Genomic DNA, 21,714 nt, shown 5'->3' on the forward strand with positions numbered 1-21,714 from the left:
CTAAATGAAGTGTCCTAATACACATATTACACTTAAGACATATCTACTTTCCCCTTTTATCATATTCAAGATTAAGTTATGACATTATGCTGAACATAATGGAGACAATATTGTGCTGTCAAGTGGATATTATGGTGTTTTCTAAACACTTTTTTATGCCAAGGATGCAAATTTCCTGATGGAAATTTTGGATGTGAAAAATGCAAAGGTCCTGTTATATTTGTGAAAAAGAAAAATAAACTGAAGAAAGAGGCTTAATCGTTATTAATTTGTTGATCCTGTAAGCTTTCCAGAAGAGGTTTGTGTGTAGCAAATTTTAACTTGAAAAGAGTCTTACATTTATTATTCACTGACTTTCTTTGATGGAAAGAACTTTTCTTTTCATGGACAGAAAGTTGCTTTGAGAGTTTTTGGAATCTCCACAACTGCAAAGCAAACAAATGGCCTAATTTTGGTATTTTTGGACAAGATGGTGGAGTGAGGTCTCCTTTCTGGTGATTTTTTCTTTGACTCATTTAGAACAGTATTTCAGACCTCATCCTCCATCTTGTCTATTCCTGTTGGGATGGCAAAATCTATTTTCTCTTAAATCTGCTTCTTCTCTTTGCTTTTTCAGCTCCTAGTCATTGTAAAAGCTGCAGATGTTGCTGATTTAGAAGTGCCAAAGAAGCTGCAGTAGCAAACCTGGAGATAACTTAGGGTGCCTCACTGTATCGTCAGGAACCATCTTCTTTGGAAAAAAAGATGTATGACTCCCAAACATACGTGGGACTTCCCAGGCTGAATCATTTTTAGGACCCAAGTCTGAAGTAATGTGCTAAATACCATTGTTTATAGCTGAACATAAGCCTTAGCTATGGCAGTTTACATCCCTTATACTGTGAGCTTTCTTTATCTCTTGATTATTTGGTGCCTCGTGGGCCTGTTTATGAAATTTTACTTTGTATAGTTCTTTTTTTTAATTATTTTTTTATTAGCTGATACACTATATTGGATTTTTCAAGACTTGAATAAGAACCCAGCTAATATTATTATATATCTTCAAGTAAGTATAGGAGATTAAAATAATAAAATAATAATAAAATAATAAAATAATATGTATCAATTGTAATCTTGCATCGTTCAGTCTTTAAAAATATGTGGACAAGGATTTGTCTTTTTTTTTTTTTCTTTAGTGGACTTCCAATTCAAACATGTAGGGCAGTTTCAGGGGGCTGCAGACAAGCAACAACACTGCTACATTTGCTTACTTTACTTTTCTGAGCAGCTACCGCTTGTTCTTCATGTGCATTAACATGCAGCTCTTCTGCTTCAGTGGGCTGCACATGCAGAGGCCTTACAGAAACTGGAGGTGGAAAAACTATCAGAAAGAGTGTGCCTGCACGCTGTTTTTGGTGTTTGTTCAGTTCTTTGGACAGAGAAGTAGAAATGGCAGAGGTTGAAGAGCATCATTTTCAGCAGCATGGTTTTGTGTGTATTTGAAGAGTTAAACAAAAAGCTATGAGGAGCAATTTAAAATTAAACCCTTCTTATGGCTTTACCAACCACCTCTTACTTTTGCATAAATTGCAGTGTTACTGAGTTGTGCTACTGAGCACTCTTATATCCACACAATTATTCAGGTTATGATGCTATTTGAGGATTTGAAATGAGTTACCTGATGAAGTTGGCTAAATAACTCGACTTACCATTTGTGTGTGTCAGAACTTTACTTCATTGTATGCTTTTATCCCATTTTCATCCAGCTGGACCTCTATGGTTAAAAGGAAGGAAGCTCTATTCTATTTCTCATTGTTTGTGCACTTACCATTTGCAGTATCTGCGACAGTGAAATGCCACTGAGAGCTGTTGACAGATGCATGCCATCAACAAAGGTATGACTTAACACACTTCAAAATTACCAGACCTAAGCCGAGTTGAGCCTTAAAATTACCTATTAATAATGGCAATTAAATGCCAGCGTGCTTCTACATTGATAGATTTAAAAACACAAAATATTCTACTTGTCCCTCCAGTCCACTCTTTTTTCCTTTTTTCTTCTTTCTTTTAAATCTGTTGAATGGTCGGGTTTGGCGAGCATGTCATTGATTATCAATTTATGCTCAGTAACCCCGTTGCTTTCTAGCTTAATGTTTTGTGGAACCCATAGGTGGCAGCACTGTAGAGCAATCAGAAACATAATGTGTGGTGACAAAAATGCTTTAAGGTACATCTGTATTGCAACTGCTTGACACCCACCATGTTGAATGAGTGTGGCTTGAAAGTCCTCATCTGGTTGCCTCTTGAAGCAGTCATTGACAGTTTCTAAAGGCTGAATCTCCATGGTGTGTCATGGTGTGGTGTCTGCCATAGTGTTGAAGTCTCCACTTACTATGACATTTTTTTGCCCTTGCTGCCCTTCTGGTTGGGGTTGTAGTACGTGTTGCCAGCTTGCTTCAGGCCTGTGGGAGGTCGGTGCTGGCTCTGATAGTAGATCTCTCCTCTGTAGCTCTGGCATTGTACCCCGTTTGGATTAAGTTATTGACTCGTAAACCTGTGCTCTCATTACCACGATGAGTTAATTTGACATAAAGCCTTCTCTGATGTACAGGGCTCCTCCATTACCAGCATGCTCAACTTGATGATCTTAGAGTTATTTTCCAACATAGATGACTCCATGGTTTTACGGTCCACTCTCTTTGCGCACTTTGCATTGCAGTGTTGCGGTGTACCCCATGTGAGCAGTCTTGCTACTTTTGCTGTGACCCCATCCTTCTACCTGATTGCTCCCTGAGACCTTTCTGCAGGGTAAATCTGGGTCCCCCTGAGTAAGGCTGGGCCTAACAAGAGGCTTAGGCTGGGTCTGGCCTTTTGGACAATGTGGGCAGTGTGTTTTCCTAGTGCTCAGTGAGAGTTGTGGGTATCAAATGAAGTGTGGTGAGGCAGAGTTTTCTGGAAAAGCTTAGGCAACAGTTTGCTTAATTTTTTTCTTGCTTGTAAACTGTTTAGAGGGATTCAGTGTTCCCTATTTTAATATTTTCAGCATTTGTGAGCAGCACCTGTTCACATAAATCTTGCTCCCTCTTGTCTGACAAGTACTATTGCAAGAGCTCACCAGTAAAGATGACAGATGTTCAGTCTGTTTATTTTGAATAGGTGAGGAAATCTGCTTTTGTAATGAAGGCTTCAAACCATAAGAGTGGGAAGCAAATGCAATGCCTGCAGGGGACAGGGAAAGAAACAGCATCATCAGAATCATCAGAAAGGTGAGAGGCGAATAAACGTCGAGTGTGGTGTGCTGGAGCTGGAAAGGGCTGTGCCCAGGGTTTGTGTTGCCTGCTGTGCTGTAAATACCAGGGTTTGGGTTTTTTGTTGCAGGTTGCAAAGACAGATTCAGTACGTGTATTAGAAAACACTGTGTGGTTCTATGCTGTGCATGTGTTGCTTGGCATGGTAGCATATACTTGCTGCCTGGCCTAGTGTCAAGCTAAACATAACAGACAATTGCTAAGCTCCCTTGCAGGTTTTTTTCAGTGGAGATAATTTGGATTTCTCAGCTCAGCTTTCCTTCTCTCCTGTAGCTCTCTGTCTTTCTAGAGCTTCATAACAGGAGCTGTTAATTGGTCAGTGGATTCAGAATTTCTCTGTGGGAAAAGAATTACAGGCATGGCATGTTCAAGCAAACACCAAGGGAGAGTTGCTTAGAGCACAGACTTAGTGTGAAAAGAGGACTGGAAAAAGCAAGCCAAGAAAATTGCTGTTCTGATTTTCTGTTCTACTCAGGAAGAGAGAACTTTGCTTACAACATTATAAACAAACAGACTACAGCAGGATGCAAAAATCTATCTCACTGGGGCCTGAAAACTGATGAGCTTTAAGGTTGTGTAGGCAACATACTGGAATGGGACTTGGGAGATTCAAACACTGTTCCTAGATCTGTTCATAGCTTGTCTATGACTGAGGAACTTGCTTCATCTCTCTAGGCCTAATCAAACTTGATGTTCCCTTTTAAAAAGAGCTTAAAGCTTAAACTAACGAAAGGTAAGATATAGATGGCAGTTATGGCTGTTTCTCTTGTTACTGTGCTTTCCCTGCCCTGTGCAGTTGTTGCAATCGCTGCCTGCTTCTGTGACCTGAAACCTTCATTACAAAAGAAGATTTTTGATCAGACTTACCTGTAAAGATGACAGAGATGTTGAGCTTTGCAATAGTGTTTGCCAGGTAAGAATGAGCAGGGCTTCTTGCATGGAGAGGTGCTGCTCATGTATAATGGAGATATTGAAATAAGGAAAAGTGATTGTGCATCGGGTCAGTTGCCCTGTTCTCACTAAAGCATCAGGAAGAAGTAATTACTGTTTTGCAGATAGTCTTATTTTTGGAATTTCCTAATGTTTGAATATTTGTAGCCTCAACATTGTTTGACAGTTTTTCAGAGCAGTATCTAGTAGCCTAGATGTTGCACTTGGAATGCCAAAAGTCATGGACAGAACAAAAAATTTCAGATAAGACAAGCTGAAATGGGTATTAAAGTTCTGTTTCTTCCTGAAAAGGAAATAGTAACTTTGAGTTCTACAATGATAGCTGAGAAATGTTCAGCTGTGTAACTTCTGAGAGTAGAAAGTAATAATGCTTATGCCATTCTCATGCAGTAAGTAATGCAGGCTGAATATTGAAGTTTCTGCTTGCTCAGGATTGAGAAAGGTATAATCCATTTTCAACAGTGTGGCGGTGCCCTAATGAACAGCAACTGACACAGGTCTATTGTGGCAGGACAGAATTCAGAGAAGCTATTAATTGTATGGATCCTTTTTGATACAGGGGAGCTCATCAAGGAGTGACTGAAAGGAAAAGATGAATGCTGTATGTTTTGTTTGTTTGTTTTCTGGACATGCTTTTTGTTTCATGTTGTTTTTCTACCACCTTTCTTTTGTCTGTTACTGGGTGTGATACATGGTAAGCTGCAGAAGTTCTGAAAAAGCTGTAGAGTAGAAACTTACTAAATGAAAAGCCCCGATGTGGGACAAAAACCAATGAAAATTTGCAATTGTTTGGAACAAGTATCTTGCAAATATACTATTTCAAACATCACGAAAATCAAGCAAATTCAAAATCTTAGTGATTTTTTTTTCCTTTTATGACCACTCACGTTGCAGCCTACACTTACTGGATCACCTTTGTGCAGATATCTTTTACCATACAGAGGCTGCCAGAAGAATATACACAGTTTAGAAAGTATAAAGCAATTATCTATTGCCCAATATACTAGCTAGCTTTGGTTACCATGATACTTGGCTAAGCCCTAATGCTTACTGCTGCTCTTGAGACACCGCATGAGACTCTGCTCACCAGTCAGCCACCAGATGGGGAAATGTCAGCCCCTGACACTCCTTGGATCTAGCTGATTTTCAGTGTTGCTTACTTGCTATCTTTCAATTCTCTGTTTTTTAGGTTTTACTCTTTTTATGTCAATACTTTTTCTCATCAACCCTTCAGCTGCTAGTGATTACAATCTCAACAATTACAATCCATATCTGTTGTTATTTACTTTGCAGAGCTTTAGTTTATGTACTTTCTTGCACCTAATTTTCTCAGCAAAATTGAAGCTTAAAGGCCCGTGGTAATATGGCTGTCAGGTTAGGTTTTCCAATCAAGGATCTTGTAATACTGAATACTTCCATCTATCAACAAGTTATTTATGAAAGTGTGTGCTTATATGACATAAAAACAAGCACTGTGAACTGGACAAATAACCTGAAAAATTCACCTGTAAGGTTTGAGATAATGTAACTGTATACTGTGGATTATTTCTCATTATATGTGGTAGAGAGGGTAAGCAAAAGTGCACATAAGGATCTATGTTTTATAGCAGATCACAGACTTAAACATGAGTGAATATGTCAAACTCACTGAACGATGCAAGCAGATGTTCCTGGATGGGTTAAGACTTGTTATGTTCTCTAGTCCAGTCCAAAAATCTGTGTCCAGAGTGAAAGATCAAAATTAATCGTCTCAACATATTTGTCGGAATTCATTAAAGTTTTGGCCACCATTTTGCTGTTTTTTTTTAAAAAAAAGAAAAAAGATTAAAGCAGAAGCAATCATAAAAGGTGAGCCTGAAGGTCCATCCAGCCCACTGTCTTATCTCTAGTCGTAGTCAACCACTGATGCCTGAAAGTAAGAAGAAAATATGGCAGGCATGTGCCTCTAATTATTTCTCTGATAATTTCCTACCCTTCAGGGACTTTCTGAGCTAGTGGTCATGACTCTGAGCCAGTGGTGGCAGTATCCAGCCTATTTTCTGCAGTTTTCCAGCTTTTGGTCAGGGGACTGTGTATGCATGCAGCTGAGACCTTAGAGTGTTCCATGCCCAGTTGAAATGTGTTTGTGATTTGCCATTGCAATCTGACAAACCTTGACCGGGTGGGTGATGGTATTTACTGATGAAGTTTAGAGGATGGTAGCTTGGTTGTGCCAGTAGTTCCTGTACTGGTAAGAACTACATGGGAGATGCTGCACCGGGGTATGAATCCGTGGCTTCCTTGTAGATACAGACCCTAGGCAGGACAAAGCTGTGCCTCATTCCATTAGCACAACTAGTGCAAACCAATCACTGGTAGATCATCTAGGTAGTTTATCTATCTATTGTTGCAGACTGCTATGGTGATCATGTCTGCTGTCTTGGTAACAGCCTTGAAGGTGGACTTCTAGAAGACTATGGGCCAAAGTTTTAAAGACAGTAAGTGTGGTGACCTAGTAGAAGTAACTGGCTGTGCAGGCAGGGTTAAAATTCCCTGAAATGCTAAATTATTTTGGATTCTCAATGTTTTTCTTACAGGTGCAATGTTTTCATTTAGTTACTAATTCAATCCCAGTTAGAAAAAGTAGAAATTTAAAAAACAGTTGTATTTCTCCTTGGTTTCTCTGAATGTATAATGAATAAAGGGATGATGAAATTTCTGTTATAATAAATCAGAAGGATTTCCGAGATGAACTTGGAGAAAGCATCCTTAAAGAGAGTCAACACTGTAGATTACTGATAAAAGTGCCTTATGATTTTTTTTTGTTTATTTTGAGTAATGTGTGTTGAAGTTTGCGTTTCAAAGTAGGTGCTTTTGTTCCTCCCTTACAGTTAGGCAGAGATTCATCCCCTATCTTTCACAGGGGGAGAGAATTTATTACCCCCAGGCTTTAGTAGCACGGAGATAGAGAGTGCGAGGAAATTTGCAGTGTTTAAGCTCAGAGAATCTGAGCTGTGTACTTAGCTGCTGAGGGAACTACTGTATTACGTATGTAAATTCAGTGTTTGTGGGGACAATTGACCAGCTCAGCTTTGTGTGTGAACGGCCACCATCAGTTGTTCCTTTAACAAGAAGAGTATCTTCTGGCTTCTCATATGGGTCAGGCATCAGCAGGTGTAGGACTCTGCAGGCATTTGTTTAAAACCAGGTTTTGCTACAGACATTGTAACTTAACAATAATAAAAAAAAAAAAGCAGAGAACATATAATGAAAAGAGCTCTGGGAGTGAAAGAAAACACGACATTGAAACAACAAATTTCTCTCTTGAATTATCTGAAGTAAAAATATTTGTTCCTTAATTGAAGCCATGATTCCTATTGTCATAGCATGTTGGAAGACAAAAACTTGTTGAATATGCAGAGAGTAAATTCCTAGTGATCTGGAAGGGAAAAAGATTGAAAGAGAAGGTGATGAGTTATCTATTGATTTTTGGATGTCACAAGAACTTTTTCAGAAGTTTCAGAAGAACTCTTCGGAGCAGAATAAGGTAGCTTCAGATGGTACATTCACAGCTGTTAATTTCTTAGACAGATCTCTCTTATAAGACAGACCTGAAATGCTGTCAGTCAGTCAGACTGTCATGTTCCTGGTCACGTTTCTCATGAAACTGCCATGGGTACATAGATGCTTTCTCCTGGAGCTGACTTTAAGCGCTATCCTTGAAAAACTCAGGCAGATGAGGGTTACTGCAGCTTATGACATTACCCACATAATGAAGTTCTTGTGAAATTATTACCTTTATGATAAACTGTTATAACTGGCTAAGAGAAGCTTTGTGCTGAGTACTGTAGACCTGAGAATCAATTTTCCTGTGTGATGTTTCTCTGAATTCACTCTTAACTTGCTACTGCAAGTAGTAGTACTTCAAGTATATTGGTCACCTTCTTGCTTGGGGAGACTGAAGCAGGAAAACACACACAGCTGTCTAGCATTTTAATCTAGTTTGCCTAATTATTTATTAAAAAGATAGTACTTTTTGTATAGTTGCTGAATCTACAATAACAAAGTGTGGCAAGTGGCAAATGCAAAAGGAGTATTCTTTCCCATACTCTGAATGAGGGCAATCCACTGGAATTTAAGTAACAGCTGAGGTTAGTAATGTCCTTAATGCAGAAATTAGTATTGTCAGAATTTATTTTTTCAGAAAGAATGTTGTGCTTTTAAAATGTTTTTGGAGAACCTGAGAAGAAAAACTGTCATGATACTGGCTGCTTATCTCATTTCTTGATTGAACTGAAGACTGACTATGGAAATGTATCATGAAGAAGTAATTCAGTTTTCCAGTTTCTCTCTGTTTGGGATTTTAGGAAGAAGCTGGCAGTGCTGAATGTGTCCATGAATCCTTCAGTTTAAAAAAAAAAAAAAAAATCAGCTGTCATACCTAGACATAAACACGTGAAGAGGAAAACAGTACCCTCCATCTGAAAGTGTGGGTGTATGAAATGCCCAGCTGTTACGCAATAAAACTATCATGGACTGAACTACAGGGCCAAAGTATGCAAAGTCACAGCTGTGTTTACAGAAATGGAAACCTGATCAGAACTGAGAAGTTATTAGATAAGAAGCTGTGAGTGATTTCAGACAAGATGTGTATTTTAAAATTCTTCCAGATGTAGCAATGAACCTTTGTCAAATACCCGCCAGACATACACGATGACTTTGTAATACACACCTGAGCATTTTTTAATAAAGCTGTTGATTGTATATCCCTTTGCATTGTAAGTCTTGCATTAAGGTTGCCTGTGATGCCTGATGAGCAGCAGTTCAAGACGAAAGCAAAAAGGCACCGTATTTCTTAGTTGCAGTGCTGCTTGCAAACCAGGAAGGGATTATCAAGGGATTATCAACCTTATTTAGTAATCAAAGAGGAGAAGGTATATTCATACCAGAATATAACCTTCGTCCTGTAAGTAAAATGGTTTTATGGCCTCTCAGTCCATCATAATGAAACGTGAACGCCCTTATTTAAATAAGGCTTGTGTCAGGCAATAGTGATTTGTACTTGCAAGTTAGTGATATACTACATGCCCTCAACGATGCATTCACTCAGAACGGGAGTGAGACAGAAATACATCACAAAAATGTTTAAGACAGATGTAATAAATCAATGGAAATTGAGTTCCTCATTTTTTTTTTCAGAGTCAGAGTAGCCTTGTAAAGTACTAGTGGAATTCTGATGACAAGTGAGGCTCTGTTCATATTTCTTTTCTAATTCTGCATCTGGGAACAGACCCATCTTGCATAATCAGAAGCATCTGGCATATAAACTTCAGAGCTGATCAAGAGAGTCTGAACAAGGTATGTGTTCATGTTCCCAGATAATTCATCTGTGAATGAGTAACACCAGTGTAAACATTAGAATTTTAGGATGTATGAGAAATCTGGTGTGGATCAGGATGAAATGACACAGATGATGGTAATTCGTTTTAAAAATGTACTTCATCATGGTACGAGTTATTCCAAGAAACAGTATGTTTTCAGATGTCCTACTATACAAGTGTAGGGTTCATCCTTCTTGGTGTATTTGTAGATCTAAAGGAGTGAGATGCCTGCCAATTTCCTTTGCTCCATCATTTGAATGGAGCAGATGTACAATGCCTGTGAAGAGGCAGGAAGCTCCAATTGGTGAGGTTTGTTTGAAGACTGTTTATGACGGAGCTTGCTGTGTGTAGAAGGACCTAAGCAAGGTCCTCACCCAGCAAGCATGCTGGAAATTCTCCTCTAGACATGTCTGGGGAAGAACAGAGGACTTAGTTTATAAAAGTAGCAATTTCATAAGTTACACATTCCATAAATGTGTGTTGGCTACAGCGTGCTTTTGTTAAAATTAACTGGTGTTGAAGATGTTTTTTCTGATCTTTATCTCATTAGTTACGTTTTTTTTACGTCTTGTATTGTGCATTCTTGTGTTAAGATTTCCTGTTAATTTTCTGAATTCCGTTCTTTATCTGCAAATAGGTATAAAAACTTATCCAAGGTCAAGTCTGCTTATAGTGATGTTTTTCGTCAAGAATGCAACACTTACAATCCAATGTTTGGCACCACGAAACTAATGGAGAAAGTGAACTGTAGATGAAAACAGCAAGATAAGATCCTGCAGACTGTGGAAACTGTGGAAAGCCTGTGAGGGTACTTTGTCCTGTTTGGCTTAGCTTTAAAACATCTGTATGAATTGCACTATTTACTGAGATATTTTCTGGTTTTCTTTCTCTTATAGCCTGAGGGAGATGTCATGAAGTTGGAGATAACATGCTTCTTGTAAGTTAATTGTGTGTGCACTGGCAACGTTACAGAATGCTGCTGATGCATTTCTGTTTATTTTACAGAGTCTGTTACAGAGAAAAAAGTACTTTGCCTAGAGTTGCTGCTGTGAAGATAGCCAGTAATTTCAGAATGTCAAACCTGATGACTGTGGCTTTGCATAGTTTTGGAGTTCTTGCAGACTTAGTACATGTGTGGTTTTTGTTTTGCCTACAAATATTTTTTTCCTAACAGGAAAACCTCCTTGGGTGTGCGAATAAGCTGCTGGCACCTGAGTGCCACAGCTGGAATGACCTGTTAGGGATATCTTGGAGAAACACCTTTATGTAACAGCAGGAATGGGACGGAGTTGAGCAGTTGTGGAAACACCTGAAAACAAGCATTCCACTTAGGTACTCTGGAAGATTTCACCCCATTTTTCCTAAAGCTTGGTCCGCTAATCTTGATAACTCCCGTGTCATCCACTGTCATTCTGTATGCGTGAGTATAATGTCCTTTTGTGCAGTGGATTATCCTTCTCTCCTGCCTCCCTCCACATTTTGCTGGTTTTGTTGGTGCTGAAGACATGTGTGTGCATAGACTTTGGGTAAATTCCCCAGGGAATGCTACCTGGTCAGTTCTGCTGTCTTTGTCAGTACGTAGCTGACCTTCAAGTGACATATTCCATCAAACTGATTGCTCAAAGGGATGTTTCTGAATGTAAGATGCAAGTCTGAATGAAACATCTGCCTTCTAGCCTTTATTGGATCTTGAAGCGATGACAGGTATTAGCATATTGCAGCATAGTGATGTATTAAATACATGCAAGGATGGGAGCACTCCTCGTTTTCTGGAATAGGGAAGTGTGGTAGGGAAGAAGGGTGGAGAAAAATTCAGAAAGCTTAAATGTGAGGAGGTTGTCTTTGGGAAGAGTTAAGCAGAACAATATAGAATCAGTTCAACAGATTCGTAACAGCTTTCTCAGTGATAGTCTTGTTTAAAGTGTGAAATGATAAGTGTAATACTACTATCCCTGATTTTGTTTCTTCTGGGTGTGCAGTTCCTGAAATTGCAATGGAAAAGTCGTGGATTTCCTCCTGGACCAATCCCACTTCCCATAGTTGGAGGTGTCTGGCGGATAAATTTTAGAGCTGATCATAGGAGCCTGAAAAAGGTATGTATTTTTGCGGATGTGAACAAAGGAGCAAAATGTGGAAAAACTAGGGATGGTTGTTGGTAGGCTAATATGGTAGTAGAGAGAACTTCATTGTGAGGGAAGGTGGGTCATGGAAGTTCAATTAAATGCCTAAACAAGTTAAGTAAAATCTGCAGATTCTTTGCAAATAAACTGACAGTGTAAATGATGGTGAAAGGAATGAAATCATGGGAAGAATTGGGTCCATGCTGAGAATGTTAATCGAGGGTCTTTCAGCGTTCAGCCTCCTCCACTGAGACAAAACTTCACAAAATGATCCAATGTGTTGATAAATTTTTTTCAAGTCCCTACCTTTCTTTAGGTGCTAAGCAAAACCGGTATGTGAGGGGGTACCTGGCTGCAAGGGGAGAATATGGGCTTTAGGAAAAGGGAACTTAAAAGACATTGATGCCAAACATTTCTAATGGGTGCGCGTTCATCACTATGGGAGGACAGAGCTGTAGTGTTTTTTTGTGTGAAGGTAGGGACTTTGTCCTTGCTGAATATCTGCAGGGTTGCCTGAGACCAGTCCCTATTGCTGGCCAAGCAGAGGTGGGATCTCTGTTCACATTCCTCAGCTTGACAGTACTTTTGTATGAGACGGGAGATGGTCTATTGAATCTTGAAATCTGTAGTACTAGGAGAAGTCACAATTGGAATGTGCAATTTTAAGAGGTTCTAATTTTTGGTTGAGGAAATGAAACGTGGAGTTGAAAAATATAACTGTGAATGGGCAGGTGAACTTTCCTTGTGAAACCTAATATGATCTGTAAGCACTCAGTTGTGCCATTTTCCTAAATGTTAAATTTGCAAAGACAACCCAAGTTAAGCTTTAAAATGGTCAAGAGCGTCTGTTCTTTTTATCATTCACATTGCTGTGAGTAGTGGGGTCCCAGAGAGAGCACAGAACTTTACTCCCAAGTTCAGGAAATAAAAAGGCAAAATAGTTTTGTTTTGCAGTGGGAGTGTTTATCACAGTAATATCATGTTGGAAGAGAGGAGCCCATCGTGTGTGTGCTTTGGTTGATGTTTCTCCAATGAGTATTTTTTGTCATTGGTCAAACCTACAGCTAGCAAAAATCTATGGCAACATCTGCACCCTGTGGCTGGGTCACAAACCTATGGTGGTGCTTTATGGATTCAAAGCTGTGAAGGATGGTCTCACCGTCAACTCGGAGGATGTTTCTGGGCGACTACAGACCTTTATGTTCAACAAATTTTCACGTGGAAGAGGTAAGATGTTTGTATCTGTGGAAGAACTTTGTCTACTGACAAGTCCTTAGTTCCCAGTTCACCCATTCGGTCTGCTCCAGGTGGTTGATATAAGGCAAGTCTGTGGTATCCCTCAAAATGGTCTCCAAAATGGTCTCTAAAGTGCTGCTGTCAAACGTATTCCAGAATCTTACCAGAGCAGCAGCATTTGTACTAGCTAGGTCTTTTATTTATCCATTATTAGTGTTGTCTAAGCTTGTGCCCTGATTTGAAATAATCCATGTGTGGCTCACTTTATTTGGAGCTTGAAGCTTCCTCTTTAAGCTGAGGCTAAAGCAATTCTTTATGCTCCTGGTTGTTTGTTTACAGCAAAGGCCACTGTAGGGAAAGCATGTACAGAGCTGTTGAACAAGATGTAGCCTTTCGGGATGTCCCAAGGCACAGGAAGGACACTGGAGCTTTAAACATATTAGCGAGACTGTAGGTGCAATAGTCCTTGTTCAAAGCTTCTTACTGTGCTATCAGCCACTGCTGATTTTTGGTGGATGGAGAATATATAGAGTTCTGCATTTGAAACAGAAATGCTCAGTGGTTCTTGCCCTGGCTTCATTTTCCAGGAAGGACATGGGTCACGATGACAGCTGAATGTGTGCTGCAAGCAGCCTGGTAAAATCAGGATCCATCCCCCAAAAGCAAGAGACTAAGTGCAGCACAGACAACGAGCTCAGAACCAGTTATCAACTCTAGCTGTTAAGGAAGTGTGGTGTTTTTGAAATATTGCCAGTAAGGAGATTTGATGATCTCAAGAGGGTTTGTATAAGATTAAGAAGCACAAGCGTAGGAACCACCTGGGCTTCTCCAATGAGCTCCTTAGAAAGGTCTGTTGGCTCTGAGTAGCTTGGTGAGAGACACCATTGTATTTTCAGGTGGTAGAAACTTGAACATAGTGTTTATTGAGGAAAGCTCTCTTTGCCACTCCTGCAGAGGTGACGCGTGACAACATCTGTGGAAACACAATGCCTATATATGCATGTTGGCAAACAGAGCTTACAAGTATTTATTTTATTAGAAGATTGTAGAAGGTAAATGAGATCTTATAAGAGACTGCATGAGCTGGGCTCTAAGCCTTTCTATGTGAATACGGATTTAGATTCATTTCTGCTCAAAGAACAGGCAAAGAGAAGGCAACACCAGCCCACGCTCTTTGCAGCATGTAGCAGCCTGCTGCATGGACTTTCATTGTGACCACTGCTCTTGGATGTTTGGGCATGTGTGTGAGTTCTGAGACTGTAGTGGGCTTTTTGCAGGGCTGGGGGTGTTATATTAACCAAGGTGGTTTTTCTGTCCTTAACAAAATACTATTGCTAGAACAGTGGCCTAATGCATGCCTCTTCTTCATGAGTGGCAGCATGATGAGAAGGAAGAATTCTTAGCATGTATGTCATTTACTGTTATATGACTATTAACATAAAATTGATTCTTAATGACTGAAGGTATCCTGGTCTCAAATGGTCTCATCTGGAAACATCAGAGACGTTTTGGAATTGCAACTCTCCGGAAACTTGGAATGGGGAATAAAGGAATGGAACGTGGGATACAAACCGAGGCCTATCACTTGGTCAAGTTCTTCAAGGACAAAGATGGTATGTCATTGACAAGGTGCCCTGGGAACTGCATTCCTGATTTTGATGTAGGGTCATGCAGGCTACCTACTGAGGGTAAAGACAAATTGGTTTTGTTCTAGAAAAGACAGGGGTTAGAGTACAGCCAAGATTATTTAGAACGTAATATAATTTAAGTGCAATCAAAACTTTTTGTACCATCAGAGCTCAGCAGTGTGTATTTTGGTATTAGCACCAAGATTAAAAATAAATAAATAAATAAAAAGAAAAGCAAACAAAACAGATAAGGGTGGGAGTTAAAGACTTGACACCTTTCTGTCCTTATTTTTGAATGAGGTTTATCTGTTGTTACCTTTGCCAGTGAATTTTGAGGGTTTCAGTGTAACAGTCTAAATAGCATAGGGGATATTTATTATAAAATGTCATTGTGATCTTGCTTTCAAAGTAGCAAAGAAGATAGTATTTTGGTGATAAATGCATATCTCTGTTTGCAGGAGAAGCTGTTGACCCTTCATTCCCCATTGTTCATGCTGTCTCTAATGTGATATGTTCTGTGGTCTTTGGACATCGTTTCTCCCTGCAGGATGAAACTTTCCGCCAGCTGATTGAAGCATACAATTGTTTAGTGGCTTTTGGGAACAGCTACAGTTACTATGTGAGAAAATGACACATTTAATAAGCAAATTATTAAATTATTGAACATGATATTTATTGCATTGCCATGCAATATTAATTGCAGCGTTATATATTATCATAGTATACTATTTAATTACAATAAATGCTGATTTAAAAATACTGATCATGAACATGAACTGGGCCTGGAGTGCTTTGGGTTTGTCATTATTAAAGTAACACAAATAATTACTTTCAGAATTGCCCAGGAAAGGCAGTGTGCTTGGGATACTGAACTCTTTTGTAACGAAAAGACCAGTATTATTGAGGTGAAAAGTGATACTTTTTTACAGGAGTAAAAGTTTGTGTTTTTGCATTGTCTGTATCCACCTGTGTCAATTTATGTAATAATATATATAATATTAATTAGTATTAAATTTATTACTGTTAACCCATACAGAATAGACTTACCTGTGAAACTGGATTCCTCTGTTGGTGAATTAACAGGGCAAATACTAGTGAGGTTATGCAGTAAGGATAAGAAAGAATCCAGGGTAGAAATTGCATCAACTTTAATTTACCACAAGTCAATACCTATTCATGTTCTAAACGTGACGTTTCTCTTTGCTGCAGTGCTTTTCCTAGAGAAATTAATTCAGTAATTCAGTATTAAAAATGTCTGCATTGTATCTCTATAATGGCTTTAGTCATGTCATGTAACTTACAGTATCTGTGTTGAATGCTTGCTCCACAGATATATGAAATTTTCCAGTGGCTTTTAACATGCCTTCCGGGACCTCTACAAAAAGTAGAATCTTGCTGTGATTTTGTTCGTTCTTTTGTAAGGCAGGAAATCAAAAACCACAGGGAAAAAGGCACCATAGATGAACCAGAAGATTTCATTGACTTTTACCTGGATCAGATAGAGAAAGTGAGTAATTTGTGCTGTAATTGACAAAAATGATATCATAGCAGATTTCCTGCACGTTTCACATAGCTGTCTATACACAGCAACATCACTACAGAGCACTACGAATTCAGTTTAAAAACCATGCTGTCAAATTCAAATATGAATTTTAAATAGTCAGTTTAATAGCTTGTTTTAGAAGGATAAAATAATTACATCGTTTTTTTGTTATACTCTGGAGTCCTTAGACAAGAGTAGACAATGGTTGGTTTTAAAGATGTAAATATTTAGATGGCTCTTGAATTCTGATTCTTTTTGTCTTTTCAGTGTTTGGCTTTATTCTCTGTGCTTTGTACTGAACTTTTGCGTGCTTAGTAGGACCATATGGTTATTGAAACAATCTAAAAGAAAAATGATGGCAGTCTCTGCCTTGAAAAATAGCATAAATCATTAAATCATAACACATGAGAGATAACTGAAATCAGCAAATGTGCAGGGAGTGGCAAGGGTGGGATAAACCTACTTTTGAAATATTTTTTTTCTGATGTGGAAGTTAGCAGTAAGGCAACAAGGAGCTCTAAATGTAATAGGACCTTGGAATCCTGACACTTTCTATAGCACTTGCAATGAAAAGTATCTATGAATTTACTTGAGAAAATATCTGCATAAATCTTTTTATTGTTCAGGTAGCTGTATTTTCTCCATCTTCTAGAAATACTCTATTTACTTACAGTGATCACTTCATGTCTCAGTGGGCAGATACAGTGTTAGACAGATGTACCTTCTGCACTCTTATTTAATTTCTTATTGACACCTGTAGGCTAAAAATGTCCCAGATTCTACTTATGATGAAGAAAACATGGTGCAGTCTGTTTTTGATCTCTTCCTGGGTGGCTCTGAGACCACCGCTACCACTCTGCGTTGGGCTCTGCTCTATATGGTGGCTTTTCCTGACATTCAAGGTGAGTTATAGACACAAACATGGAGATGTTTCAAGTAGAACAATTCTGTTCCACATCCCTTTTTTTTTTAATTTTTTTTGACATTGTATTTCCAAGCTTTGTTTTTAAGAAGCCAGTGAAGTAGAACATTTCCAGACAGATTTAAAAATAATTTCAGGGATGTTCAGCTTCTGATGTATTTTGTCTTCTGTGTATTTTTGTCATGATTTTTGACAGACTGTTTTAGTATTGTAAGAATGTAATAGAAATTATAGTCTGGTTGAAAAGACTCAAAGTGAGATAGGAACTTGAGTTAGGGTAAAGTGATTCTTTCCTCGTATCTGAAATGTCAAACAAATACATAATTTGTGCTTGTTAACTGAGACATCAGTTGATTTCTACATAATAAATATATTCATTGTAATTTATGGAACGTTACATAGAGAAGAATAGAGAAGACAGATGCCTGAGAAATTCTAGACAAGCGCAAAGTTGCACACTGGTTTCAAAAATTTTTAAATGATTTGATACAGGGATTTCAGTGGTGGTGAATCGCTAAGCCAAATACATGTTCTCAATGCTTGGATTTAGAGCTAGATAAGACATACTACTTTTGGTTCTAGAAGGCTGGAAGAACAGAGCCCTGTACACACATGTAGCTTTCAAATTCTAATAAAATTAAAAAAAAAAAAATCTCTCTTGGATTACTAGCCTAGTTTTTAAGCCTGAAATTTGATCCTGACCTTTCTCAGACTGTGTGAAGTATGGTACTTACTGAAGCATAGGTAACAGCCAAAAGAGATTAACAATTAGTGATGGTTAGGTATTACCCTGTCCCAATTCTCAGCATTACATCTGTGTATCAGTTTGATACAATGGCTTCCTTACAAAATGTTGCTAAGTGTGCTGTGAGTCTGTATTCAGCTAGAGTAAAAACAATAGCTTGATTAATTGTATTAATCTATTAGTAAGAAGCTCCTGCTTTATTTACAGTCTGCTCTCTTTCTTTTAACTATGAAGCTCAATAAATCTTTTGGGCTTGTGGAAAGATGATCTGAACATAGAGCCTATAAACTAGGAAATACCAAATTTTAGTCAAATAGTAAAATTGTGTAAATGTATGCACAGTTGTATAAATGTATTTACATTTTAGGATATGGTGAGTATATAATTTATTTACATACTTATTTTTTCTATCACTGCTTGTAGTGGTATTCTGTGTATAAAGGATTTCTTTTTCTCTGTAGAAAAAGTCCAGAAAGAGCTGGATGTCGTTGTGGGTTCTTCTCATCAAATCTGCTATGAGGATCGGAAGAAACTGCCTTATACAAATGCCGTGGTTCATGAGATCATTCGCTTTAGTAGCATTGTTTTAATCACAATTCCTAGAGAAGTAGTGAAAGATACAACTGTATTGGGGTATCACCTTCCAAAGGTACCCTATCTATTCCAGTATGATCTTTGGCCATTAAGTTGAATTTCTCGTAGTTATGTTTTCCCTCATCCACTTTTCCTTACAGTTCAGTGGTTGTTGGTGACAGTACTGACAGTGCTTTTTCCCTCCCATGCCCTCTGGCCTGTGCCTTTTTCTCATGGACAGTGAGAAAAAACCCTTACCAAAAGCATAATTTCACAGCAATTAAACCTGTGAGAGTGCTGCAGAGTCTTACTTTCCAAGAGTTTGTGCTTTTAAAGTACTTTATAAGCATTTGAGTTCTTATACTTTCAGAGGATCTGAGAGAGGACTTACCAGAAATGCACAGTGTTGTCAGCATATTGATAATGACAGGATATTGTCTGCTATGTGGACAAATGGGAGATTTGAATTTTTTTCCACTTGTGATGCCTGAGACAATACCAAGCATGAACTCAGTTTCGTTCACTTAGGGCTTCTCTTCCATATTACTACATCTCTGGCATCATATTTGAGATATAATGAAGATGTTTCCCTGCAGCTCCTGAACTGCCATCTGACCTCAAACAAAAATCTACTGCAAGTTTCCTTGACTCATCCAGCTTTTCCAAACTTAACCTTAATGCCAAACCTCCCCAAAGGCACACATGGAGACACCTTCCTATGCAGCACTGCTCCATGGTGTTTGCCATGCACACCTTCCTTCCCTTCACCTTGAGAAAGATAATTTGAAATATACTATTTCATTTGCAGGGTGCTTTTTTTTCCATTTGTAAACCTGCTAAAGCTTGTCAAAAGTGGGAAAATCATTTTACTAGATTTAGGATAAGAAGCTAAGGGACCTTACACCCCTCATTATGTTGCATTTGCTAACAGAATAGAAAAAAGGAGACATGGAGGGAGTAAAGTAGGCAAATACCTAAAACTGAACTACTGAGGTTTTTTAGACATTTTTTTTTGAAGAGAAGAACAAAGAAACAAACAAAAAGCAACAAAGCCACTCACACAAACACAGACAATGAAAAGAAAACAGTTCGAGATTAAACATTTTTGTTCCCAATAAAATAATCTTTCAATTCTGCTATCTCTTCGTGTGACTAGCAGAGCAGTGCCCTGAACTATAGCTGGAATTGGTTTGTGTCCTTTTCTTCTTGATGTTTGAGAAATTGAGAGGCAGAAATGAGCCAACAGCATCTTCTTTGCAGGGTACTGTGATTATGGCAAATATAGATTCAACTCTTTTTGACCCTGAATACTGGGAGACCCCTTACCAGTTCAACCCTGGTCATTTCTTGGACAAGAATGGAAATTTTGTGACCCGAGAGGCCTTCTTAGCCTTCTCAGCAGGTAGGTTTGCTGATAACTGAAACCGTTTGTGTGGGTTAGACTGTGAACGTGAAGCTGTATTATTTTTCTTGTGGGAAAGACCAAAGGGAGTGGAATCCCATAATAGGAGTACATGGTTTTCTCAGGCCAAAAAAAAAAAATGATTGGAAAATAACTTGTTTGGTAATTATATAAACTGTTGACCTTAGATTTTTGCGAAAATGCAGAGAAAGTAAAAGGAGTAAAGACCTAGAATTGCCAATAATTTTGGGATTAAAGTCCTTACGCTGTTCTTTGCCATCCTCTGCATCTGCCAGATTATGCTATTATAGTGGTGGTTCCATGGCAGCGTGCTCTGCTGGAGCTGATTTACTGTGTATAAATAATTCAGTATTTGTTGATACAGGAATTTGAACCTGTATCAAATGCATCCCAGACGGCTATGCCTTTCCAGGGGAGCTTCTGGAGACACTCTTTCACTAAGTGTGTGTGTTTATAGAAGAGTAAACAATCAATTGATTAAACAACAAATAAAACAAAAGCTATTGAGGATCATGCCAGGCTTATGAATAGTCTGATTGTCAGAGCTCTCACCTGGGATGTGAAAGTGTCAGCCTCATGGTTCCTGGCCTACGCTTGGCAGAACAGGAATTTGAACATCCCAGGCCTAACCACTGCACCTTAGAGCCTGTCACCACCTCTCTCACTCAAACTTAACACAAAGTTAACTGATAAATTGGGAAAAGTTTTTGATTCACATGATTAATTTGGAATCAAGAGACTGAAACTGAGTTCATAGCAGCAGGGAGTTAGGGATTAGTTAGTAAAGTGTGAAACTAGGGAGAAGCATCTCTGGTAGCTTTTTCTGTAGTCTGGGTAGATCCTGCTTATGGTCAACTGCAGACACCTCAATTGTTCAGTCAGTTTGAGAGAAAAATGTCAAATTCAGCAAATCCTTTGTTTCCTGATGAGAATGAGTGATGCTTTTTTGAAAAGCTGGGAAGCAAATGCAGGCTACAGATTTCTCTGGGGACTGACTGCTCTTTCCCTTCTCCCTCTGCAGGACACCGTGTATGCCTGGGAGAGGCGCTGGCAAAGATGGAGCTCTTCATCATCTTCTGCAGCCTGCTGCAGACATTCAAGTTCACCCTACCAGAAGGAGTTAAGGAAGTCAACATGGACATTATCTTTGGGAGCACAATGAAACCCCATCCATATAAGCTCTGTGCCAATCTTCGCTAGGTTGCAGTGTATGATAGATTTGAGGAAGAGGCACTGACACAGGCTTGCTAGTGCACCTCTTATGTTCTTCATTTCTAGCCCAGATTCACTGTCAGTCTGTTCCTGTTGTGTCATGTGTCTAAGAAGCTGGTCCTGAAAAATATTCTGTTTTTCCTTTTCCCTGTGTCTGGAAAATCTATGTATGATTTTCTTGTGTATTAGAAATGAAATAAACACACGGAAAATGGTTACAGAGTCTGGTCTTACTTAGAGGCTCAATGGGAATCCTACTAGAGGGAGAAGGAACATTAAAGCCAAGACTTGGGAGTGCTTCCCATCGTCCCCATGCATTCTAAATTCTAGAGCAGGGCATGGAGGTGCACTTCCCATACGTGATGGCTCTGGGCATTGCCTGAATCCCTATGGTAGCTGCATGGGGGGAAAGAGTTGTGCTGGGACCTCTGAACTACCTGTGCGCTAGCCAGTTTGTCTATTTAGCACATAGCCGCATGGAGATGATAGCTTCAATCTGGAAGTAGTAGAGCTACATCAGTGCAACCCTTCATTTCACTGTGAGACTGGGGACGTAGTCTGCCAGTGAAGGCACCCCCCATATTCCCTCCTGAAGAATTGCAGAGGGTAGCCCCAGTCCTGGTGAAACAAAGGCAGCCTAAATGATAAATGACCAGTGGGCTGGCCTGAAGTCGTTTGTTTTGCATTTATTATTGTGGTGCATTTGAGAGGCAA

At 39.0% G+C, this 21,714-nt stretch overlaps 1 protein-coding gene across 9 annotated transcripts; it reads left to right on the forward strand.

Annotated features, from left to right (window-relative positions):
• The first annotated feature begins 281 nt into the window (after positions 1-281).
• On the forward strand, positions 282-21,216 carry LOC308199544 (cytochrome P450 2J2-like). Of its 9 annotated transcripts, none has more exons than XM_080603876.1 (16): positions 282-809; positions 1,817-1,874; positions 3,136-3,245; positions 9,417-9,575; positions 10,236-10,406; positions 10,495-10,535; positions 10,773-10,930; positions 11,578-11,691; positions 12,783-12,945; positions 14,418-14,567; positions 15,041-15,201; positions 15,913-16,089; positions 16,886-17,027; positions 18,254-18,441; positions 19,626-19,767; positions 20,810-21,215. In XM_080603876.1, the coding sequence occupies exons 9-16, from the start codon at positions 12,834-12,836 to the stop codon at positions 20,986-20,988; spliced, it is 1,251 nt and encodes a 416-aa protein (XP_080460002.1). In that variant the 5' UTR covers positions 282-809; positions 1,817-1,874; positions 3,136-3,245; positions 9,417-9,575; positions 10,236-10,406; positions 10,495-10,535; positions 10,773-10,930; positions 11,578-11,691; positions 12,783-12,833; the 3' UTR covers positions 20,989-21,215. The 9 variants fall into 9 exon arrangements, with proteins under 9 accessions (XP_080460002.1, XP_080460003.1, XP_080460001.1 ...); XM_080603877.1 differs by lacking the exon at positions 3,136-3,245 and adding an exon at positions 6,631-6,715; XM_080603880.1 differs by lacking the exon at positions 282-809 and adding an exon at positions 841-1,045.
• Positions 21,217-21,714: the final 498 nt, after the last annotated feature.

This window comes from Anser brachyrhynchus (assembly GCF_964034855.1).
Source record: "Anser brachyrhynchus genome assembly, chromosome: 9".
NCBI lineage: Eukaryota > Metazoa > Chordata > Aves > Anseriformes > Anatidae > Anser > Anser brachyrhynchus.